The sequence below is a fragment of the Pavona decussata genome, unplaced genomic scaffold, assembly GCF_977016875.1.
Source record: "Pavona decussata unplaced genomic scaffold, jaPavDecu1.1 SCAFFOLD_260, whole genome shotgun sequence".
Lineage (NCBI taxonomy): Eukaryota > Metazoa > Cnidaria > Anthozoa > Scleractinia > Agariciidae > Pavona > Pavona decussata.
In genome coordinates this window covers 2158673-2185080 of record NW_028145663.1, presented here as the reverse complement: position 1 = coordinate 2185080, position 26408 = coordinate 2158673, and the positions used below count along the sequence as shown (strand labels likewise).

The following is a 26408-nucleotide window of genomic DNA, read 5'->3' as shown; positions in this document are numbered from 1 at the left end:
CCGGGCCTAATGCAAGAACAAATTTTATCGTATGAAGGATAAATAATTGTATTAACAGAAATAGTAAGAATAATGAAACAAAAATAACAAGAACTTGCTCATGTCCAACCAGCCTGCTTCTTTAAAATAGAAATTGGTTTGACTTTCATGAGTTTGAACACAATGCCGGCTACTGACGTGCAAAATGGTGCAAGCTTGAAGTACAGATTATTTTCCACCAGCAATTCCAATTTCATTGCATTGTTTATCCACAATACTACAAACTAAATAAGAGAAGTAAGATCCTCCAGTTATAGTTGTGAGCTGCTCAGTTTCGGACTTGAAACAAGTTTATAGGATTGGTATCAAGCTACAGAACAGAATAAATACTGTTATTTATCTTAGTCAGGGTGATCCCTTCAGCATTTATAAACCTAATACTGTCATCAATGGGGACCCTGACTGATAAAAGTACCATTACATAGAATACTCTAAAAGTTGATAACAATCAATTCTCAAACATGCACTAATACAATTAAAAACTACACTATATAAAAAACTACTTTAATAAATAATTAAAAACAACGCAACCATTGTAATAAAATGACTACTTCGCTGATTCAGACGTTACGGAAGGTACATGTAAAAATTTGCTCTGTCGGGCTGTCCTTGGGACTACTTCCCAATTAAATTTAAAATAATTCACTAAAAACTTTCAGTACTTCATTAACAATAGATTTCCTTACTATACTAATTTGTGATTGTGTTTCAACAATTCACTAAAAACTTTGGTACTTGATTAACAATACATTTCCTTATTATACTAATTTGGGAATGAGTTTTCAATAATTCACTAAAAACTTTGGTACTTGATTAACAATACATTTCCTTATTATACTAATTTGAGAATGTGTTTTCAGTAATTCACTAAAAGCTTTGGATCATTATCGGTAGCTGGCACAAACCCTTAAATAAAAAAAGGCCAGTAATATAACAACAAAGCACCCTATATAACTCAGTGTCAACAAACGACCCTATATAAATAAATGCTTTAATAAAGCCCTTATGTAATGTGCAGCTTCCAACATTCCTTATGAACGTCGATTGTAAGAGTCCTTGTAACAGACCTTATAAACAGCGATTGTAAGATGCCTTATAAACGGCGATGTTAAGACGCCTTATAAACGGCGATTGTAAGACTCCTTATGAACGGCAATTATAAGACCTTATAAACGGTGTTTATAAGACGCCTTATAAACGGCGATTTTAAGACGCCTTATAAACGGCGATTTAAGACGCCTTACAAGCGGCGATTATAAGACTCCTTATAAGCGGCGATTTTAAGACGCCTCATAAACGGCGTTTATAAGACGCCTTACAAACGGCGATTATAATATAAAACGATAATAAGATTGTAATTTGGCACAGTACTTATATCACCATTGTAATGTATTCATCACTTGAGAAATAACGTAACTTTTATCCTCTGGGATCTTCCCGGCCATATAAAAATCCAGGCTTTCCTGTAGTTTAGCCCTTTTGCTAGCATTTGCCTTTGTCTCTTTGTTTGCTGTTGCTTGGTTTCGCTTTGCTTTTATTGTTTCCAATTGTAGAAACCCTAAATGCAGGATTCTAACTTAATCGTTCGTATGTTTGGGCACAATCTAGTTCTCTATTTCTCCACCTATTTCTGTGGTCTTCTTTAATAAGAGACTGCTGTTACTGGGATATCGCTTATGTCATCCCACCAACTCAGCGCAGACCTGTGAAGTCTTCTTGTAACTACTTCACGCAAACTGAGGTAAATAAGCTTCACTTGTTGTTGTTGTTGTTGTTGTTGTTGTGTAGCAACCTTCCAGCTGTCTGTGACAAGCTCTAAAGAACTAGTGAGTTCCAATCACAGCTTTATGTCGTAGCCATTATCTTCTCGTTCGTTTTCCAGGGTTTGGTTTAACTGATCCACGCCTTTCTGTATCATGACTCCAAAAGCTGCAAATGGCGATTTCTCGATGAACATCTCTGGTCGCCGGTGCTCTTGAAGAGACGGATTGTTGTGCAGTGTAAGAAGCAGCAGCCATCGGTTACGAATTCGTCTCGAATTACGATGCCGTACAGTTCTGGTATTGAGCTCGATGCTGACTTGATTGTTTACAGAAAGCAAAAAAGATTTTTGTTGATAATTCCCAAGAATTCAATTTGAGCAAAGAGCCATGGTCAGAGTAAAATACAGCAGGATGTGCTGATAGTCAAAAACGGAAGCAGATGCTTACCAATAGAAATGGTATACTACAGAGAAGACGATTACAACTTATGCAATAAAAGGCGATCCAGTTGAAGACCCTCTTTAGTAATAGGGAGTCGGAAAAAGCGCACAAAGCACCGGTGCTTGTTTTAACCTTCAAACGTTAATTTGTAACTTTTCCTAATTCGGCTTTATAATGACACTGATCATGTGACCAGATGTTTCCATGACAACAAGATTGGGTTGGTGATATCATTTTACTGATAATGCCGACAGTAATGACGAAGGTATCGTTGATGAGTACGTCAGAGATAGTGACGATGATGAGGGCACTGATAGTGATGATGCGTGAAATGATGATGAAAAGGGAGGTATTCATAAATCTTAAAAGATGAAGCACATATTAACCTAAATGCACCATACAGAGAGTAACTTACTGGCACACCCCTCGACAACGTGGTTTCCTGCAAGGATGGACTCTTCGTGTGTACGATCATCTTCTCTGTCAATCATCGTCTTGATGAGTACCCGGCAGAATGTCACCAGAACTGGGTTGGAGTGGGTATGCTCCAGAAGTAGATAACCTACGTATGCGTTAAAACCTGACAAGAAATTGAAACTTTCGCTGTACCTTGAAAATGAAAATGATAGACGTAGTTTGGATAATGCGAGACTGAGTTATGAAGCCGCTAGCAACAGGATAAGTTGTTTACATGTCCGAATCAATCAATCAATCAATCAATCAATCAATCAATCAATCAATCAATCAATCAATCAATGCAGTCACAGCTCGGAAAGTAATTTCTGGTACAACATACGTGTCAATCTAAGTGAAAACACGGTGGTATTTTGCAGAGGTCCTTTATGTTTTGTGTCAATGTTAGCCCGTGCGTACTCTTGTCACCTTTGCAAAAGCTCTGATCGATTGCAGAGGTTTACTTGTTTACTTACAGTTTCACCTGAGAACAAACTTTTTAGTTAGTTTTTTATTTCTCCGTGGATTTTCGAAACAATAATTGTTGGTCAAACCTGGATCGCTGAGCTCAAAGTCACGTGATAAGACGCTTTTCTGCGTCCTTCCAAGGAACATCACGCCAAGAACAGCACCGATGATAACACGCTTGAGGCAGGAGATAAAACCCAGGAAGATGTTGAAGAAAAACAGGAAGTAAGTGCAAACATGGAAGAGCCGTCTGTTGAGGGAAGACACCCGTTTTGTTATATATAAGGTTACAAAAAAAAAGGGCTAAATAAAATTAAACAATTACGACTTACAGCAACCGGTAATGGGCATGCGAAGATGAAGAATTTCTTTCCAAATGCTTTAGTTTGACAACAGAAGAAAATTGTAATCCCCCAAACGATCATGCCGTGTTATATTTATATTACAAAGAATGTCAATTACTACTTCCACACATTTGTCCAAAATTTCCCAAGCACCATTGACAATTCTTTAGAGTTACTAATCATGTTTTTGTAGATATAACTTTAAACAGTCGTATCGTAAATCATGCCATAATTTCCAGGAGGAGGGGTACGTAATTTTCAAGACCTGCTTTCAGACGTGGCCCATAAAATCCCTATCAGCACCCTTTTTCAGGCTTTATCTCTACAAGTCAAATTCTGAAGCGACGCGAAATAATTTATTCATTCACTTGTTTTCCGCGCGCATATATACAAACATTAAATAGAAAGAGAAAACGTTTGAAAAAAACGGTTGTGTTTACATTTCTATAGAAGCGGGCAGAGAACTAGTTATTTTATAGGGAGTGTGAAATAAGACAGCGGTTACTTGAATTTAATTGCAGCAGTGCGATCCAAAACTCCAAAATAAATAGACAGGACGTCTGGCAAAGTGGTAAACGGCAAACCCGAAAAACGGCCTGAAAGTCGTGATCTCTTGGTTATTTCTGTAGTTCGCGTATGCCATAAACTAAATAATTTATAACCCTGTTGTTTGCACTAATTGTCAAGTGGGTTCAAATTAGAAGTTTCTTCCAGCGAGACGTAGTGGAATTAACGTTTCTATCGGTTAGCTGGGAGATAAAAAAAAATCCGGAGAGATTCTCCTGTGGAACCACACCGTTTTATTCTTATCATACAATTAGAAATAGTCATTTTCTTCCTTTTCATAGTTAAAATTATATATCCTCTTCAGAGGATTTAATGTCCATCCCGAAATGTACTGTCTCATCGTTTATTATTCCTGTTATTCTTGGTATTATAGATTTCATGAATATGTCGGTTTGGAAGTAAATTTACAGTATTAAAGGAATAATGATAATAATTTAAAAAAAAAACGCTAAATACAATTGCAATTGTATTGCAATTACAATTCTTCTAATAAAAATAACAAAATTAGCCAATGAGAGCGCGAGAAAATACTTTTACAAGTCATTCCAAAATGTATAAATAATAGGCCAGGAAGATTTAACTATCATCATCTTCGACAGGGCAGAGGGTGAAACGTAAATGTTCACAATTCGTACCCAGTGCCCACGTTTTTTGCGGGTCAGTGGTTGAGAGAGGTTGAAAGAGCATACAAAAATCCGCTGAGCTCTGGTGACGAGAATTTCACAAACCTAAAATTGTCCTCGTGACTTTGCCGTACCTGTTATCCAGGGCCATTGTCGTTCCCCTGTCTATCAAAAATGCGTACTTGGCCAACAATAACTGTATCCAATAGAAAACTAGGGAAATTACCACAGCGGGCCTGAAACAAAACCCAGTGTATACTGTAAATTTTAAACTGTTAATATCCAAAGAGAACACAGGATGATATTTTCAGCTCGACTGACCTATCTGCCGGCCTCAGAAGCCCAGAAAAGAACGTATTGTATGGAAGTCGACACTTTTCAAGAAAGTCTAATTTATAGTGTACAGTATGTGGCCCCTAATTCCGGTGAAAAATGCGCAAAGAATATGTCATACCTTAGAGGAAAAGTGGTGAGCTGAAATTCGGTCTGTGACTCTACGCATCATTCAACTTGCATGTAAGAGGCCAGCAGTTTCTTTACTGAGTAACAGTGCTAATCTTGTAATATCAAAAATGGCTATTCAGTTTGCAATTTAGTGAACCAAAGTGATTAAAAATAAACATGTTTTAGTTTCTTTCAAGTTTTAGTCCATTTTACTGATTTTCATATTTTCATACTGCTGGCACAATATAACTAAGAAATAAGAGAACACTATTCAATTGAGTGTTCAAAGTAACTTTCATTCCATTTTTTTTTTTTTTTGCTCTGGCTTTAATACGCTCTGTGATTGTTGGAGAAAAAATTGTGCCACTTTTTCACTGACCAGTGAGATTGGAGAACCAAATTAAACTGAACCAATCGTGACTTGTTCTCACGCGTTTTCCCTCGCTTGGTGCAAGTAAAATGCATTTGCTTAGAAAACTGATTCGTTCATTGCCCCGTTTGCGTCTGCTGTGATTGGTTTAGCGACTGTCCACTCAGTTGAAAGTTACTCTATTACTATATGCTTGTCTAGTGTTGGAAATTTTCTCCTACAATTATTTCCAAATTGGACAGTATGAAGTCCAAGTTGCGTTAGACGTAGAAAGAACGCACTCCTAATCGCTTTTGGAGTCGAGATTGTATGGGACAATCAATGAATGGATCTAGGGACGCGTATCTGGCATCCCCCGCAGATTTTGCAGGGGCAAATGACATCATCACCAACTTGGCAAAGGAGAGAGAGCCTGGAATCAAGATCATTGAACACACTCCCTAATCTTTGACTATTACTAGTAGTATGCTGATGTCCGCAAAGACATACCATAGATCTTGGAGCTTTAACCAAACAAAGGAGTCAAGACTTCCATTCACTGCTGGCAGAATCAGCTGTTGGCCGATCACGAACCCCACCACGGTCAACGTGACAACGGCGACAATGGAACCTTTGAGAAAAAGTAATTTTAATGTACTAAGCATTTCGATTCATATTGTTGAATTGTGAGTTTGACATTAGTTACATTAGACTAGACACGAATACCGGTGGAAGCCCAACACACTAACGGTTATCGTCGAACCACTAGCTAAGGGCAAAAATACATATACCTATACTCTTAAGGCAATAAACACTCTTGCCAAATGTTTAGGGTTTCTGAGATGTATTTCGATGCACGAGAGCATCTCAATACACACCATCAGGATTCCTCTTAGAAAACGAAAAGGAAACACTTACCCCAACACAGATAGGCCACCTGGAAACCTGAGTATTTCAATGTTGCAACCTAAAAAATACAATCGAATTAAAAAACGATAAAAGTAAAAACATTCAAACGCGACGGTTAAAATTATAATTACCGCTAGGACCAAAGTCGGTGTCAACACGTCGAAAGAATTTCTTGCTTCTAATCAGTTGCTTAAGGGCGGTGCATCCTAATACAGAAGTATTTTGCGCAGTTTATGCTTATGAGTGTAAAGTAGATCATTCCAGTGGATATTGAAATCCAAATAAAATTGGGCGTAACAAAAGATAAGTGAGCAAAACCAAATCTTAAAAGTTTTCAAATACATACTGAACAATATATGGATTTTTTTCCCAAACTGAAGCTAAAATTATCTCTGAAAAGTGTGAGGTTACAACCGATTTCCGTTTTGGATTCCAATAGATCTTCTTACATCTTCTTTTTCGCGCAAATGTAACTCTCAATTACTAGTCACCGCTCAGAAGAACTAACAACAGTTTCTTGGACCGTCGTTTCCCGAGATGCGCGGAATGTATGCCCAGAAGCAAACTATCCCACATTTTTTTCTTATTGCAGTTTTTTCAAAATCCTTTTGGAACGAGGTTATGGAGAAAATTCTAATTAAGCTTAGTAACTGCAGGTGCTTCTCGCTTTCCTATCAGGATATTATTGTGGGAGTTCTAAAAGAGGAGATAGATCTGTTCAGTTATATAATAATTTTAGGGAAATCATATTTGTGGTCATGTAGAAATAGAAATACTAAGCCGACTTTTAGCCATTCCAAAGCAATTCTTTCAATTAAACATAAAACTGAAAAATATATTCATGAAAAATCCAATAGCACGAATTTTTTCTCGACAAAATGAAAAATGTTCGGGGAAAACATTTTAAGTAACTAAGCACAATGTAATGCTAAGAGTAACAATATTTGTTTCTTTTTTTTCCCTTCAATGTTAAGGCAATTATGGGTTTTCATTTAAATAATTGAAACTTTATTTAATTAATGTTAATAATGATAATAATAATGAATCTATGATTTATGTAATAGGTGTGAAGGCAAATAAAATAAATAAACATATATATGAACAAAAAAAAAAAAAGATGCATTTAAGGAGGCACCCTCCTTACAGTCGAACCAGGTCAAGCGTACCCCCCTAGATTCTATTAATGAATCTATTATTTGAAAATTGAACCCGTTAGTCGTTTCAAGTATTCAAATCAAAATTAGATTTCTGATTGGATTATACGAACAATACATGAAACCAGAAAACCAGAAAGCCCGCGGGAAAAACCCCTCTTAATATATTCAGAGCGGCAATTCTTGACTTATATAGCAATGGATTTTCCAAAAAGCAGATTTCTCTTGATTTACAGCAGTCAACGCGTACTGTCAGAAAAAAAATTCGCCATTTTAAACCGGGCACGGTGGTCCTGTCACGTAAGTTTAAACTCACTGATGATCACTAAATGGACATTTTACGTTTGTACACTAGCGTTTTTTCCGTTAGTTATTCAAAAACAAAAATGAAAAAGGACTGGAAGCGTTTTATCATAATAAACGGTTCTCTTTTTGAGGTATATGCAAATTAATTTGGCGAAAAGTATGCGAACTCTCAGTGAAAGATGTTCATTTCAGTTGACCTTCGACAATGGCAGCACATGTGTTGCGCTATTCGTCGGGGTATAATGGACAGTCTGGTGAAATAATAATACATACCAAACTTTTTCATGCTACAAGGTGGGTAATGCTAGCTATACATGAAAGATAAATTGGAATTTTTCAGCCCGACTCATTTGCAAGCGCTTGACTTTGTGCTCTTGCCATGACCAAATTTGCATAACGAATTATATGAATGTGTCAACAACACGCAGGAACAGTTTTAACGAACGAGCTGTTTCAATTATGTACTGTCGTTTGAATTTTACAGGCTATTGCTTTTACTGTTAGCGCGAATCTATGTTATACGAATTTTAATTTGAACATCGATCCGCGCTAACAATGAATAAATGAATGCATTCTTTGAAACGACTAATGGGTTCAATTTTCAAATAATCGATTCATTAATAGAGTCTAGGGGGGTACGCTTGACCTGGTTCGACTGTAAATGTAGCTTCTGAACACACCAAACGAGTTCACATCCAGTTCTTATAGGTTGACAAACAGGCAAAGCGGTGAGCTTCTTATATGTTCGTTATGCAAAAAAAAAAACACCTTTTTTTATAGGATTTTTTAAATCCAGTTTATATTCAACCGGTCAACATGCCTTACCGTGATAGAAGAAGGGTTACGATTGAAGATTTCAATTGGTAAAAATCCCTTTTCACCTCGCTGAAGACGTAGCAAATGACCCCTGTAGATAAATAACATACCAAATACTATGATTGACAATTACTCCACAAACTACGTACTAGAAGCTAGAATAGAGCTTATATTTATGAAAATCAACATGATCATGATCGACTGATTAAATAATTATCCCCTGTATTATGGCACATAAAATCTTACGACGACTGTAAGTGCTGGTAGAAATAGTGGAAGTGCACCACAACGTAGGGTCGTGCCATAGTTATGACGCCAGCAGGAAGCCTGGTAGGCTGGCTATTTATTATTATTATTATTATTATTATTATTATTATTATTATTATTATTATTATTATTATTATTATTATTATTATTGGTAGTGGTAGTGGTAGTGGTAGTGGTAGCGGTAGTGGTAGTGGTAGTGGTAGTGGTAGTGGTAGTGGTAGTAGTAGTAGTAGTAGTAGTACAAGATTCGGGAATAAAGCACGTAAATCCAGGATATCCTAATGGCAAAGAAAATAAATATGGCGTGGTCTTCATCTAGTAACGAACAAACTGATATTTGCTACATGCATTATAAAATCCCACCTTACCTGTACCAAGATAGCATGTTTGCCACCAGCACTGCACTATAAATTGCAGAGATTCCAACAGCCACAAACATGGACACTGCAATCATGTTGACAAATAACAAAGCAAACACAGTGCATGACGAATCTCAAGGGAGAACTGCAGGGGAAGGGGTAAGAACGCTGTCATCTTGAAATCACGAGGGCGAGCTATGGCTTCTGATTTTCCATGATGCATGAACTTTTGAAAGCGTTGTAGCCATGTTTACAGAAAATAATTATGCAATTGTTGGCTTGTAAAAAGTGGGGGAGTATAGGGATGGCGTAGTGGTGAGAGCACTCGTTTCCCAATTGTGGCCCAGGTTCGGTTCCCGGGCGAGTTTGTTGTTGTTTCTCGTCTTTGCTCCGAGAGGTTTTTCCTCCGGGAACTCCGGTTTTCCCCTCTCCTCAAAAACCAACATTTCCAAATTCCAAATTCCAATTCGATCTGAAATTTTGTCAAGCACTCTGGCTCGGGAGACAGCCCAAAATACAGTAGATTATTTTACATTATTCTAGTAATCAAATTGCTCTAACAACCTTATCACTTTGCCACGGTGGATTGAAATGAACACACGGCGATTAAGCACGTTAAATACCGACACGCCAGGCCCTCGTTCCCACGACAGGTGTAGCGTGTGTCTTGCATTTGACCATTCAGCAAAAGATGCTTGTTTGTGTTAATCTAATGAGTTAGTAGAGTGTTAACTCAGTATAGTGATTGGAAACACACGTCTCATCTTTTCGCTTTAATTAGGTTGATCACGACTCTCGTTTAAAGAAAAATAAATAAATAAATAAATAAAAAAGAAGAGCCATCAGCTTTTTACATACGTGCTCCGATGAGTAACCACTGCCTGCCGTCAGCTACTTCAAAAAAAGGGTTTTCTTCAATGAGATCACGGAGCCTTAGAAGAAAACCTCCAAGGATAAAAAACAGGAGAAGGATCTGGAAAAGATGCGAATGACAAGAGATCTTTTGAGTACTGAGTCTCGATAGCGGTAGAAAACAAGTCTTTGAGAGAAACAGGTTAAGGCCGGTTTAAACGGCTTCAACATTTGACCAACAATAGTTGGACGGATGCTCGGCAAACGTTGAACAAATGTTGAACGGTGTATTCAACGGCTTCACATCATTTTCGAAAACAAAAGAAATGTTGTATAGATGTTGAATGAAAGTTTAAACCAATTTAAATTTACAACAAGCTTTCAACTTTTTTTACGCTTTCAATTTTAACAATGTTGAACGACCTGCTCAAACGTGTTGGCATTTCGTCGAATAAGCGTCCGCCGCCCGAGCTCTTTATAAGCACAAGCTCTCGAATAGCCGGCCACCCCTTGACCAAAAAAGCAAGTCTATCCCCCTCACTTTCTTCAATAGTAAGAATATTATTACATTTCATTATTATAGATTTTTTTTATGAAGATTTAGCCAAAATAAAGTTCTAGTTTATTTCGTTGAAAGAAAAACTTAACTAGCGTCCTCCATCCTTTTCACAATAAGGCCTATTTAGGATGGGCTCTTTGCCTTCACCTGATTAAGGCTACGGACGTAAGACTTACAGGGTTTACAGTATGTCTTAAAACTGTTTCCTAAATGTTCTATGACGTCAAATCACATGTGAATTGCGTCATTTTTCTTTAAAGACGTCATCTTGATCATCTACCATATTGGAATTCTCGATATCTTCAAAGCACAGAATCAAATGATGTCAAAATGGTGAAAAAAAAATACAAAACTTACAATAGGTGAATAAACTTGCAAATTTTAAATAAAAAAGGGAAAAAATCCATGTTTGGAAAAAAATGTAACAATATTGTTGCCATTGAAACATCTATTCACGTGAGTAATCAATCATTCCACCATATAATTCCAAGAGACTATGAGGTAAGAGAGCGAATCCCTGTGCCCCATGATAATTATTTTCAATCTTTTTTTTCCTTCGCGCCATGCTATTTAGGGAAATTATAATCCGCCATTGAGTTTTAAATTAAATGACGTCGCTCTAACTGACCAATAAGATGTCGACATTAAAATAGCAACGCAAACAAAAATAGATTGAAAAACATTTTCATCGGAAGAGGGGCATGTATGGGGGATTCGCTCTCTTACCTCAGTCTCTTGATAATTCCCAGCTAAATTTTCGCAAAAGTCACACAGTTAAGATGTGTTTACTTTATATGAAAGATATTATGAATGTTCAAAGTAAGCGCGGATATATTGTGCACCCAACGAAAATCGATCCATCATTCTTAGACAACTGGTAACTATCGCTGCTCTTGTTGCTGCTACAAATAGATAAAATTATCAAAAAGCAAAAACTTATCACTCAGTTACTCATTTGTTGTTGTTGTTGTTGTTTTTCAACTATAATTGCGTACAATTTCGAGTTTCCCTTCGCTTTTTGAGCGAGAATAAACACACAATAAATTGTTACCTCCCCCAAAATGTCCTCAAACTAGCATATAGCAATAGCAAAGTAGCAACTACGTCCTAACATTAACCATATCTAGACCGGGCTTTTCTTTTCTTTTCTTTGTTGTTGTTGTCGTTGTTGCTGTTCTCGTTGTTTTTTCTCGTTTTTCTGTCTTCTGGGACGGGAGGGGGAGGGAGTTCGACAACCCATCCCCCCCCCCTCCCCTCCACAACTTCACAAGTATAAATAATATGACAATGACACCTGGAGGATAGATAGTACGTCCAATGATGTTTCCTTTGAGTTTCGCAACGGGAAGTAATCAGATCATACGGCACGGTTATGTCAAGCTAAGAAGATGCCGAAATTGAACGAAGAATCAACAAACCTTATAAAGGAACACTAATATGAGCTAAAAGCGTAAAATTTACAATAAGAAAAGGAATTTTTCTTCATTTAAAAAAAGGGTTTTCAATTTTCTAAGAAACTGCCTGTCAAAAATTGGTTACCATGATGACACCAAAGTCAATAAGAAAAACAACAACAACAAAACCCGAACACATCATTTTTTTTTCAGATAAATTTCTGAAGTTTCATGCCCCGCCGATTGCTTTAATATTAAAATGTTTTTGAGGTTTGAGATAGAAGCCGCCCCCACCCCCCTCCCCGATCTAGATAGGGTTAAAATGACAATTTCTCGATTCCTTTGCAGTGTCGATATGTGCTGTACGCCTACATAACCCTCTAGAAAGTCGGCGCTCCCTTCCCCCGATAGAAAGATTCGCGCGTGAAAAGTTACTAAACCAACACGTGCTTGCTTTGTACGAGTAGAGAGGGCTGCTTCATAATCAGTGATTTTCCTTTAATCAACAAATTCTACCAAATATTTGCTGATCCCCTCTTTCTCCATGTCATCCTTGAGATTGTACGTTTTCATTGATCGGCCCCATATTACTAAGGGAGCTGTTGTAAAGTGTATGTATAGCATGAGAGAGGAGGGGCAACCCCACTTCTACTACCACACAACAAAGCAAGACGGTGGCTGTTTGATCGAACCGTAAGACCTCGACGATATCACACGACTGAGAATATTGAACTGAAACAGTATATTGAATTGTCGACGTACCTGATAAATTCCAATAAAGCTGATAAAGTAAGTACAAACAACACGAGTTGAATACTTGAATTCTATGAAAAAAAAAAAAAAAGAAAGAAAACACGGTTACAACGACAACTCCGCAAAACAACACGATACGATAACCTTATTCAGACGCGGTAATTCCATCAGCTATATAATTATCATTATCAACTAACTTTCTATCTACCTAAATACAATTATAAGAGTAAATAATAATAATAATAATAATAATAATAATAATAATAATAATAATAATAATGATAATAATAATGATAATAATAATAATAATAATAATAATAATTATAATAATAATATTAATAATAATAATCTTTATTAACATATTCCAAGCTATTACAAGTTAAAAGTTCTAATTTTAAAATATCCAACTCACAGAAAATTTGCTAAGAAAAGTTTGACGCATTAAAATAATAAATAATAATAATAATAATAATAATAATAATAAATAAATAAATAAATAAATAAATAAATAAATTCTGCTTTTCTTGGAGGCCGTGGCGACTCAATTTAGGAATAGGCTTAATGAGGAAAACCAATTGCTGTGCACGTGCATTTTTAAAATTTTGGCACATTTCTTTGCCGTCTTCTGGAAAACAACAACATGAAACAACCAAATTCTAGGTTTTGTGGAGAACGTAAACACACGACGGTGATGTTTTCATTCTCTTTCTTAACTTGAACGCCACACCTACCAGGCGCGTAGGAGGGGGGGGGGGGTGGGGGTAAGAGGGGTTCGAACGAACCCCCTTTGAAGATCAATAATGGCGGAAGAAAAACGTTTAATTTTGTTCCTGTGGTCGAAATACATCAACCAAAGACAAATAGAGATATAAACCCGTTCTTCAGGCCTTATGTCTTATCCTCAGTAAAAAATAAAAATTGTCAAGAACCCTTGGAGATTCAAAATTTTAATGACGTTTCATTTTTGCGGTAAAACCGCATCCGCCCGAAAAAGCCATAGAAAAGCATGCTTTGCGGTACGTTTTGCTCTCTGAATGCGGCATTGTTCTGAAAGGGGATTCTCTTCAAACTTAATAGTTCAAGCCTTGTTGAATTCCACGCGCAATTACGTACAAGTTTGCCTGAGAATTCCCACCACAAAGGCGGTAAGTCAACGATACACGTTTTTTGATATGCCTGTCAATCTTGACGAGAAAGTCAATTTCTTCGAAGGCCTACACCCGAGAATGATGCAGTTTACCAGCTTGGAGTATGACTATCAGCAGATCGAATAGCTATCAGAACTTGACAGGGCGCGAAATGTATATTGAACTTTCTTGCTTAAGTTGAAACAATTATGCCGTCGAAACGATGTACATAGCTTAAAAAGCTGCTGTAAAAGAAAGTTGTGATTTGCCTAAAATGGGTCTCAAAATGCAGGAAATGAGGTTTCCGGAAACCTAGATTTTCAAAAATTTCCTGGAGAGCATGTCCCCGGAAACCCCTAGTAAGAGCGCCTCCGGCGCTCGGCAAGATTTGGGGCTCAACGAACCCCCCTATCGAAACCTTAGCTACGCGCCTGCCTACCAATTTGGTTTCTGGCCATGGGTAGTCCGCCGTTTCTGTACGAGCTGAACGAAATAATCACGAAATAGCACATATGAATTAAATAAAAATAAAGAAATAAAAAGTCATATTTTCAAGTACCGTTTCTTTTGGTGTTGCCGTCGTCACTACTTAAGTTCCGGAATTACGGATTTTACGCAAACACGTGCACGAAGATGACAGCCACGAGAACTCAAAAAGGAAAAGATTTTATGAGCAAACAAACGTTGGCTCAGCACATAGTAAATTTTTCTCCACATTTCTTTGGCGTCCTTTCCAAAACAGTTACTACAACATAAACTATTATGACCAAAAATTAAAATTGCAAGATGAACACTGACACGCGATGGCAAATGTTCCTTCTCTATCTGAACCAGTCAATGTCGTTGATACTTTATCATGTTTCTTGAAACACCCGCGGGGTTACATAGAGGTTAAAGGGATTGGAATAATGACAAAGTACATGGGATTATGTGAAATAACAATACAATAAGCCATTTCCAGGTTCCTTTGAACCTCATTAGGAAGTCGAGGCTAGGTGCAAAACCTTTTATGTGAAAATAAGTTCTGTTTGCATGTGAATGGAAACTAATTTTCATGACAGAAACTTTGCACGAAGCCTTGCTTTCATAATGAAGTTCAAAGCAACTCGGAAATGGCCTTTTATATGTGTTTCTACGTGACGGTTTTTAAGGCGTTGCCGTCGTGGTTGCGTAAGGCCCCTATTAGCGTCTTCATAGCCACAGTCATCATCATTATTATCACTACCATCAGTATGATCATCATCATCATCATCATCATCATCATCATCATCATCATCATCATTATCCTTGCAATGCTTCGTGTTGTTATCCACAAGTCATTGCTGTATCTCATCTTTACTATCAGCAAGAAGAAACAAAATATTTGAAAACCTGGTTTCCATTTGTATAGTTTCCCTTTAATCTTTTCTCTGCAAGAAACCGGCTCTCTCTTCCTGAGGAGAAAAAAACAAAAAGAACATAAACAAGGCTAAAAAGAATATTTTTAAAAAAGAAAAATGTTGATCCTATATATCGTCCTTCAACAAAAATCTTGGTGAATACGAGTTACAGGTCATAACTATATCTACCTAGCTCAGGACGAAAACACACGCAGTACTTCAACTGTTGAGTTCCTTTTGGATGAGCTGGTACTAAATGGAAATGGGGTAGACTGTGCGATTTTTCTTGGGCCGAAACAGCAAACTGATGTTTCTCTTTAAACACTGTTGTGTAATACATGTTTATCAAACACGAGTGTGGTTCATTCAATTTCCAAAAACCAAGAGATGAAAACAAAAATGAAGCGCAGTGTTTGAAATCACACGAAGAAAGCTTCGAAAATAAAATTTGATTGTTCAAAATTAAACATATATTAGGACATCTATGGAAATTGTTAAGCAAGTATACATACTCTTTTGGTATGGGCTCCAGAAGCTTCATCACATATCTGTATTTATAAAACGTCATCCACTCGTTTTCTTCATCCTTCAGTGAAAGATAACACAGTACATCAACGATACTTATTTTCAGACCGTGGACCTAAATCTTCTAACCCGGCGCTCTATATTTCATGGTGATATAGCTAACTGGTAATTAAAAGGACATAGCTTCGAGACATTATTAGTCTAGCATTGTGTTTTGCAGAATTTCCAATAATTATTAACGAACTTATCGGCTTTCGATAAAACAAGATGACAAAGAGCCCCACAGTTTTGTTTTTATTTTCACATTTGTGGCGCAGCCTGAAGTGCGCTTTTGACTATATAAGCTTTGAATTGCGAGGAAGTGTGTGCATTTTAACTTTACCCGCTTGAAGTGTTTCTATATCTCTTTGCATAATAACTGAAATCCGCATTTATCTTTTACCTTCAGTGAAAATCGGTAAATTTATTCACGCATTAAAACCTGACTCGTGCGACTCTCACCAGGTTGAATTTCCAATATTCAACATTAGCATTATAATAACAATAATAATAATAATAATAATAATAATAATAATAATAATAATAATAATAATAATAATAGTAATAATAATAGTAATAATAATAATAATAATAATAATAAAGATGATTATGATGATGATGATGATGATGATGATAATTATTATTATTTTTTCCACCTTTCCCCTAGTATACGACTTTAATGCTTTGCCAATAATAATTAAAAATTGCACACGCGTACCTTACAATAGGAAATCGACGCTTGTCTTAATTAAGGTATTCGAAATTAATGCGACTTAAATTAACGCAAATTGAAGGAAAAATTACTTCCCAATAATGGTAATTAACGGGAAATTAAAGGTGGTAAAAATTCAGTATGAGGGATATTAACGCGACTTACACAAAGAAATAAAATTTGTTCAGACAACAGGAATAAATTCAATTTAACTCTTAGTGTAAAAATCCGAAATGCAACAAAGTTTGTGGAATTGTCCCTAAACGTGGGAGTTAAGCATAGGAATCTGGCCACTTCGAATGTTCTTCCCAGTGTCCATGACACCGGCGGATTTCCACTGTGATAAAACAATACTTTTTTCTGGACTGTGTCGAGAATTTGGGGCGAAAATTATAGAGATTAAGGTCGGGGAAATTAATGCGCCAGTCAATTAATGACGCAGAAGTAAACGTTAACAAAAATTAAGGTGAATTAAATCGACGCAAATTTTAAAAATTCGCGTTAATTTCCTATAATAACCTATGTCGTAAAGTTTTTGTAAATTTCCAAGATAACAAGCTCGGTTCGACTGACCTTTGGGTGAGCATTTGGACGATACCGCGTGTAAATTGTTGTTACCAGTAACCATAGATACTTAAAAAATAAGAAAGCTAGACAGAGGTACACAGGCATCTCAGCAGCTAGTAAGTCACCGGGAAATACCTGAAATGATAAAATTAAACTTTAAACAGCTTACAAGGGAAAATCGAAGTATGTTAAAAGTCATTGCGAACCAGAAAAAGTGTGGACTTGGGAAGTGCGATTTCGTCCAAGGCCATACCAATTGGTTAAAGGATAACCCTTCGGATCGGTTTCAAAACAGAAACCACTCCTGAATGGACAAAATCAGCTCCTACGTTTCGCAGAATTCAGTCCTCGTGCAGACGCCGACATTCGGCTTTTAATTTACAAGCACACTGAGTTCCACTCGTGCTGCTCTCTCTGGCAGTTTACGCATGCTCTCTTAATAACTCAATGGAACGCCCCTGTCAACCGGGTCACTCAATGGGAGGCTTAACATTTATGGTTATGATTGTATCGTAAGATAGTAGCGCACGATTGTATTGTATTATACCGTAAGCAATGCAAATACTGTAATGAAATGTAAGTAATGTTATGTACCCACCTATTGTTAAGTAGTTTTAATGTTGTACTGTAAATAATGTAAGTATTGTTTTTGTTTACTGTAATGCATTGTAAAACTAAAATCAATTATGGATATGACTTACCAGCGATTTCATTGATACGCGACCCTCGAATAAAAACTCCGGCGAGCATTTGGCGATTCGCTTCCGTCAGTCATGCGCTCCTTATATGGTGTTATGGGAATGCCGCTCTTGTTTTCAAAATGATGGTGGCCACTGTGTAGCCTGGATTCGTCCGACATGGTTGCTTCTTATTCTTCAAGTTTACGTTGGCGACTGCTGTTTTAGCTCGTGCAGGGGTTGAGCGCGATCGCTATAGCAAGACTTCTAAAAAAGGGGTTGACATTTGAGAAGAAAATTCGGAAAAAATACAGAAATACCTCCACAGTTGATTACCCAGCCAGGACGGGAAAAGGAAGACAAATGGACGGTAGGTGAAAAAAGAATCGCATAAATCGGCATAAATAAACGAGCATGCAGTAGATGACATTGATCGCCTTTTATCATTTGCAGCACATGACGTATTGTTTATAAGGAGAGTAATTGAGCAATATCCAGGAGTGTACGAGGATGAAATACAGGGATGGCTCAGTTCAGTACGCAAGAGGAAAGATAGTCAGTGTGGCTTCCATCAATCGATGCTCAACCCTTGCACGAACAAATACACCACTCGCCAACGTAAACTTGAAAAATAAGAAGCAACCATGTCGACCGAACAGGCTACACAGTGGCCGCCAAATTTTTTGAAAATAAGAGCGGCATTCCTGTAACACCACATAAGGAGCGCATGATTGACGGAAGCGAATCGCCAAATGCTCGCCGGAGTTCTTATTCGAGGGTTGCGTATCAATGAAACAAGTGGTAAGAGAGCAACAGTTGTGTATGTCAGTCTGGGTGAGTGTGCGTCAACATAAGATACATTGTAAATCGAAGGATAATAAGGCGGTATAAATATTCAAAAACTTACACGGTGCTTCCTATTTCTTGAAAATCAGCAACACGATACGGATATCGCTATTTTAATGGACGACTTAACGAGCTGCTATAGCTAAATAAGAGTGTTCTTCTTACCGCCGTTTTGTATGATGGGCACTGCCAGAAAAAAGAGGCTGAGAAAATGATCCTGTAAAAATAAACAAATAAATAAACAGGATACAAGAGAGAGAGAGAGAGAAAAAACGTGTTATAGCGAGAAATTGCATTTGATTGATGATTAATTAACTGATTAATGTAATTACCCTAAAACTTCGGAATGATCGGATTGGAAAACCATTCTTTCCCCAATTAAAAAAAAAATCCTCATGATGGAGGGAATTCCTTTGGTTTGAATCGAAATGTCAGCTCTTTTGAGGAGGCTGGCAATTTGGAATAGGGTCTTGTGGACGGCTATTCCAAAAGATTTATAAGGTCAGAGAAAAGGCCTTCCAAAACTGCTAAATAAATCAAAAGAACATTTAACTTGACTTGAGATACCAGTTCAAGGCTGTTAGCATTATTGGATTAGTTTATGGGTAGAAAGGAGGAGACTAAAGTCGTCATTAGAAACTATTAAGTAACCACTAGATAAAGACACTTACCAAATTCCGGAGTACAACAGGCCGATAATGAAGCCAGTCATCTTGTAGTCAGTTGCCATGCAGGCAAAGAGAGGATAATAGGCGACTCCAATGATTAACATAGCGATTATCTTCCAAATTACTTGGGGGAAAAAATAAGAAAGATCTTTTTGTTAAAAAAAAAAAAAAAACAAAAACAAAAAAAACCCTCTACAACGTATTAATATTCATCGTGGTTAATATAACTGAAACCAATGCTTGACATTAAAACAACGGTTTGTTCGTAGACGACAGTCTGCTTATTTATTCATTTATTTATTCATTTATTTATTTATTTATTTATTTATTTATTGTTTTGATTATATGTGAGAAATAGTTCAAGAACTTAGTTTGGGCCTCTACTTACAAATCTAACCTTATTCGTCTTGAAATTCTTCAGAAACGAGTGGTGAGAACGATAGCGAAAACCCATTTCTATGCACATACTGATCCAATCTTTAGAAACCTTGGTATTTTGAAATTTCATGACATACACCTTTTTCAATTAAGTTTATTCATTTATTTATTCATGTAGTTTATTCATGTATCGTATCATACAAGAAACTCTCATTTGTATCGTTTGCCTCTTTGTCGAACTAACATCAAACAATTTTCCGTTTTTTACCAAGGACCTAAATTTTACAACTCCTTGTGTACCGAAATCGTCAACTCGTCCTCCTCTGTCTCCTTTAAGAGAGCACTTAAGGCGTTTTTCTGTAATAACTACAGTTGAACCTCTCCACAACGGCCACCTTGGGGACAGAAGAAAGTGGCCGTTGTGGAGAGGTGGCCGTTATGGGGAGGTAGGGGTGTAATATGACACTTTTTTTTCGGGAAGTACATGTTTATTGTGCCAAGTTCATCTTAAATAATATATATATAAACTACACAATAAAACGTAAATGATGTTTTGAATCAAAATGTTAACAAGACGAAACGAGCAAGGTTCGCAAGATTCGCTATATTTATTGTAAACAATTTATGCTTACTGCAACATGAAAACGGAACACGATCAAAATACGTATACAGAAACGTAATGTTCCAAAGACAAATGTCGATTACTGAAACAGTTTATAAAAAAAAAAGGTTTTTACAAAAAAGTACTGTACTGGCCGTTGTCGAGAGGTTATTTTGGCAGTTGGGGACACACTTTAGTGGCCGTTGCCGTTGTAGAGAGGTTTAAACAAGAGCTAATGTATGGACTGTCCGCTGGGACAAAAAAAGGTGGCCGTTGTAGAGAGGTGGCCGTTGTGGAGAGGTTGCCGTTAGTGGAGGTTCGACTGTATTAGTAGTTTCCATACAATTTTGTTTAAGTATTAACTTTTGTAGCTTTTCTTTTCATATTGTATCCTTGCGTTTGACATTGTAATTGTATGAAATTGTGATTGTATTCGTCGCCGTGTTCTTATCTTCTTTTTTGATTTTATCTTGTAAAACAGTAACTGAGGAGACCTAATTAATATAAGCTTCATAGTTTCCTTTAGGTCTCCTCGCCATTGTTAAATGTATTTCTATTTTTGTTTTTTTTGTTTTTTTTTGTTTTTTTTTTTGTTTTTGCTGTTTTCATTATATTTGTGGCGTGGCAAGAAAATAAATAAATAAATAAACAATGGCAACTGCTGCTAAGGGGGCCGAAAGTGACCATTAAATTTGCTTTAAACATGGAAAATTCAACTTCAAGAGTCATTTTTCTTACTTGCAGTAAAGCTAGGAACCTCAGGTTTTTGAATCCATTCGTTGAACTCGGGAGTAAAGATTTCGTCAAAGGTTCCAACAAACAGGATACTCAAACACTTGGATGTTGTAGCGCCGAACGCACAGGCAAAGGCAAACCTGTTTTCATAACTGTCCACCAGGTTAACAGGGCTAAAAAAAAAAGAGAAGGACATATCGACACTTCATGAATGTAAAGCCACATGAATAAAGACAACGTATGGAAACAAAGACAAAAGCGATGTTGGCCATGAATAACCCTTCACCTCATACGCAGAAACAAAACGCGGAAAGATCGACGCACTTTCACGCGTGATTTAATTGTGTTTGTCTATGGAAGTTAAACCACATTTTAGGTGAATTTCACAATCATATGAGGTTCGCAAAAAAAAACCTTTTGAGGAATGAGGCAGTGCACGAGGAAATGATTCTATTTTGAGAACTAACTGTTGTGAAACGATTTTACAGTATGTGTTTGTCCGAGTACCACGCATCGTCTAGTGATTTGAGATCTTAACATTTAAGAAAGGACAACAAGCGGTAGGTTACTTGTGGAAGGGGTTTGACCAGCCATAAATTAGGCTGGATTTCAACCGCTTTAAAGGAGAAGGCTGAAATTTAGGCTAGCCGGATGATAACTGTACCAGTCCCATAGCGTTAATTATTATAATACAGTCACACAGAAAAAGGATTTACAGTTGGGTATGGGGAGTAATTACGTCTCCAGCCTCCGGTCCAGGTTTGTTATACCACCAATCATGAGTTGTCATGTTGTTGAAAAAGTTTCTTCACGCTGGGTGCTAGTTACATATGTTCACTTCACTTGTTCCCTGGCGCCAAGATGGCGCATAGGGCCTTAAGGTTACATATGTTGCTTTCAAAATTTTAAAGGTTCAGTAACTTGTCTTGTACTCTGAGTGACGGATCAACCGTCCCGACGCATTATTATCGTCCATGTGGAAGTTAAAGGGGAAGTATCATGGGGTTTTGGTATCTTTTTGTTAAAAATGATGAAATAAGTCTTTCAATCATTTACCAAATGATTCTAGAATGACGAGAGGAAAGCGATCAACTAAATTCTTGAGAGGAATCTGTTCGTGGTCTGTTGTAGCGCATTTTGGAAACAAAAATGCAAGAACTTGAAAAACATTAGCCTAACATTTTTCAAGTCAGTTCAATCCATGCCGGCCTACTCTGTCTCTGGCAACAGGCACTAATCGACAGTTTTATTGCACTGGGGTGATAATTTATAACAAACTTGACAATTATTTCTTTGTTTCTGCTGACAGGCAAACATTTTTGGGGTTTTCGTTGCCTCCTTTGCTACTGCACATACGCACTGAGGATCTCGGGATGGTTCTAGAAACTCGGATTTCTAAAGGACGGTGCCTACTAATACCAAGTTATTAACAGGCAAGTTATTCGTCGTGACGTGTTATCCATGCACTAAGCAAGTGATTCATCTGGGCGATTACTTCGTGTACTTTTATCATAGTTAGTAGAGGAGACTGGTTATGAAAGTGGGCAAAAATCAAAAGCAAAAACAACGGTGCTGCAATTTAGGTTGAAAGCTCCCTGGCAGTGCACAACCTTTTGTTTTTTGGTCGCAAATTTAGACTGAATAAACTGAGGGTATGTTTCTATGGGTCAGTTTTTTTCAACTTAATTGGAGTGCTATTGAGCGTTGTCATCTTTGTGCTCCTTCAAGGGCAAAAAAGCCAACAAAAACCTAAAACAAAGGAAGAATGTGGGGCTTCAAATTAACCATTGCCCTTTATTAACTATGCTTTTATACACTAATTATCCAGGGCGAACTGAAATGGTAGTCGAAGTCGCTGGCTCAGGGCGCAAGTGGCCGAATCCAAGAGGATTATCCTACTCAAGTATAAATTCACCAAGAATACCGAATAACAACTTGTTTCAATATTTTGTTAGTCTTTATACTCTTAACTTCAGAAGATTCTATCTAGGTCCATTAGGGTTAATACGAATAGTTCTAATTAATGAATGATTAAAACAAAACTTAACCAGTCTCACTTACATGCACAATCCTGGCCGAGTGATTGTTTGGCCACACATCGTTACTGTCCTACTCCGTCGATTTAAATATGACAGCAGGAGAATGATAAATAGCTATAAAAGGTAAACATGATACAAAATTCATCAAAAACAGAAAATGGAAGCGTAGTTGGTGTTTTTTGTTTGTTTGTTTTTTCTTGCTGACTGGTTAGATGCACATGTTTACCGCCAAGAATTCTGATTTACTTTTTGCATCGCCAACCTTATAGTACTTGGGTTTAGTTCTTAGCCTATCGTGTCACTGTTAATGTTAGCAATCCTTTAAAATATTTCGAAAACCTTTCCCATAATATAATATTTACAAATTTTCCTTCAAACTATGTATTATTAGTAGTGGATAGTTTACTTGTCTTACCGCAGGGACCACCGAGTAGGACGTCAAAAGACCCTGGCTATATTCTGGTACGCAGAGTGGGGTACTAGTGACAAAAAAAAAAAACAACTGTAAAGTTATCTGAATATACAAACCCCACACGGGCAGTAGGCCAGCTAACGACAGGCTATGTTTAACCAGCTCAGTGTACTAGCGGTGCTCCAAGGAATGTTTCTATGTACCCACTGTACAGCAATTTAGTTAATTCAAGTCATGCTAACTTCGATTAAACTCTTGATTTCAGCAACGGTAACGAAACAAAGCGTTCATTTCCTGGTCGTTAATTTCTGTTCTTAACACCACACTTTTTCGGGCAGGTAAAGTCCTATTGTTAAAATTAGTTCTCTTTATTAAACTTATTTTAACCGTTGAATGCATCGATTATGATTTTTAGATTAACTCCGGCTAGTATATTACATATAATTCTGTCTCAGCTTTCGTTTCACTATGTTTGGGACGAAATGGCTTTGCAAATCATCAAAATTTTCTCTCTCTTTATGGGATGAGCAAAAAATAAAAATAAAAAAATAACAATAAAAATAAACAATGCGCGTAATTTCCCTTTAAATATAAAACCTCTTCTCCCCATACACCAAATCCCTATAATTTCGCTATTACCCAGTTGAATGTCAGTGTTTATCGTGACGCTCAAATTACCCGGCGACTGTTTCTCTAATTCTCTAATGACGCTCGTTACTCATCCCTAAACTGTTGTAGGTGACGTTCGGCGTTCGGCTACGACAACAGCACCAGCTGTTCATTGATATATTGTTTTGTTAATTTTCACTCAAGGGCTCAGGAACAAAGGACAAAAAGGCGTTGTCAAAGTGACAAATTTAATATAAATTCACGCTCAGACTGGATAACAGCTGCAAAAACCTTTCATTTATATTGCATGTTTTAAACGTTACATTTAAAAAACGTGAACTGCTCGCTTTTGTTAAAAAAAAAAGAAAAAACTGCAAGAAATTTATTCAAATTTTAGGCAAACATTCACGAATAAATTCACCAAAGAAAAACAAAGACACGACAAATGTTTATAAATATCGGAAATTGAAATCCAGTCATCTGGAAACGAAGCGGTCTATTGTGCAGCTGTTTGGATACACTCCTTTTCTATAAGAACCCTTTTCATATGAACGTTGAGACTGCAATTAACTAAAATTTAAGAACCTACTAGGAACATTATCTAGGCTGAGAGTTAGCTAAGAAGATTTTTTATTTTGACCAAATGTTTCAAAAATGACCAGTATATAAATAAGGATAAAATGGCCAATTTTCACTAGTGTCACGACATGTAAATAAGGAATATGTACAAGTCTCAGATCTGTGCGGTATTTCGTACTCGAGTTATTTGACAAAATGTTCCACACAAATTCATAGAGCTCAGTATGGAGACACCATGTTGGTCTCCCTCTGAGCGGCAAAAAACATCTGAAGTTCACTTTGTCAGAAAATAGGTTTGGTTTTCTCTTGAGAACTTTTGAACGTTTAGATAAATATTTCTCCTTAAACTAATTTTTTTTAGAATGCTGAAAATCACCCGAATAGTCAATTTTAAGATACGGAACAGCTCTGTCACGGCCGTCCTCCTGATGTCACGCACGATAACAACTGTTCTTGTTTCAAAAGAAAGCACGATATCCAGCTAAGAAATTGTGAAAAAGTATATTTTTAGGTAATCTTTCCTTGGATCCTTTTCTTAGTGCCAAAAGTTTCCAATTCGTTAATTTTTCAGAAGCGATGTTTTATGAAAATTTTTTGACATCGGATTTCCATACAAACACTGTTATTTCAAGACGCGTTTGCCTACCCATCAAGATGGCTTTCAAAACTGTGATAAGGTCTATACTGCCAAAGAAAAAAATTTACGGCCTCAACATCAAAATTAGACGTTCTTCTTTAAAAAATAAAGAGTGTAATATCGGATAGTGTGCGTGCAAGGTATCACGCAAAGTTTGAAGAACCTGACTGATAAGCTTATGTATCGCATAGTTTTAACGCAAGAAAAAATATTCAAATAAAACACAACAACTATGTATGTTACCGTCATTAATTGATTTTGTTCAAGAAGCACGAAGCAACACTACGCCATTTAAAAAATAATAACAGTTACTTGAAAAATTCTCCAATTCAATTCCCTTCGCGCTCAGAATGTTATTAAACCTAGAGTGTAGCGATAGATTAACGATACATTATTTTCACTCGATTTGTTTTCGTTTCACCGAACCGTTGGCATTGACATCAAAACATTGAAACCCCGTCGCTTGTTTATGCAGCTGCCGTAGATACCACTTTGCTCGCGGATAGCTGTATAAAATTTCGAAGAGAACGAACAGAAATCGTTGATTGCTCGCTGGGTCGCTAGAAATTCGGACGCCACTGGCAACTTTTCAGCGGAACCTTATGACCCGCTGTTTGACAGTTAATTTTAAGACTTAATTAGGAACTTACCTGTTCGTCGCGTTCGTTGGTGGCGTTGTAGTACTTGTCGGTTGCAAATATTGCGCTACCGTCAAATACAAGTCGATAGCCTCCTCTATCTTTTGCCCCTCCACTCCTGTAGCGTTCACGATGATGGATAAAATAGTTGTGTTCAGGCGGACAAATGTAAATATGTCCGCCAGAGTGTAGTTGCTGGTGAAGAGCTGGGGATACTTGATGAACATTTTGAGAATTATTTCACCGATAACGTCAGCTGGAATACCGGACATATTGCTGTTTTCGCCGATCCCTATACTTGTCCGTCTAACTGTATTCAATTTTTGCGCCTTTTCCGCGTTAACAAGATTAACAAGCCTGGATTATGTTAATCCTTGAAG

General features: G+C 37.0%; 1 protein-coding gene and 1 long non-coding RNA gene across 3 annotated transcripts; one reads left to right on the top strand and one right to left on the bottom strand.

Moving 5' to 3' along the window:
- Positions 1-742: 742 nt before the first annotated feature.
- Positions 743-26408, bottom strand: LOC146456267 (stimulated by retinoic acid gene 6 protein-like). Of its 2 annotated transcripts, XM_085093314.1 has the most exons (19): positions 26041-26408; positions 23569-23632; positions 23176-23267; positions 21118-21287; positions 19404-19524; positions 18898-18949; positions 17216-17344; positions 15879-15952; positions 15359-15420; positions 12870-12931; positions 10161-10275; positions 9312-9387; positions 8686-8767; positions 6410-6458; positions 6002-6122; positions 4833-4934; positions 3251-3414; positions 2660-2823; positions 743-2128 (listed from the first exon to the last, which is right to left on the bottom strand). In XM_085093314.1, the coding sequence occupies exons 1-19, from the start codon at positions 26298-26300 to the stop codon at positions 1877-1879; spliced, it is 2211 nt and encodes a 736-aa protein (XP_084949440.1). In that variant the 5' UTR covers positions 26301-26408; the 3' UTR covers positions 743-1876. The 2 variants fall into 2 exon arrangements, 1 of the variants encoding a protein (XP_084949440.1); XR_014858839.1 differs by lacking the exon at positions 743-2128 and having other exon boundaries at positions 2684-2823; positions 3251-3341.
- LOC146456268 (uncharacterized) lies at positions 17340-18626 on the top strand. The gene is made up of 2 exons (XR_014858840.1): positions 17340-18352; positions 18388-18626. It is a non-coding gene; the product is annotated as an uncharacterized LOC146456268 (long non-coding RNA).

Excerpts from the sequence above, each read along its gene's own strand:
- LOC146456267 (XM_085093314.1), bottom strand. The coding sequence starts at position 26,300 with ATGTCCGGTATTCCAGCTGACGTTATCGGTGAAATAATTCTCAAAATG. Across the intron at positions 15,953-17,215 it reads GTCCAAATGCTCACCCAAAG|GATGAAGAAAACGAGTGGAT; the intron begins GTCAGTCGAACC and ends CTTTCACTGAAG. Across the intron at positions 9,388-10,160 it reads GTGGTTACTCATCGGAGCAC|TGTCCATGTTTGTGGCTGTT; the intron begins GTATGTAAAAAG and ends ACATGATTGCAG.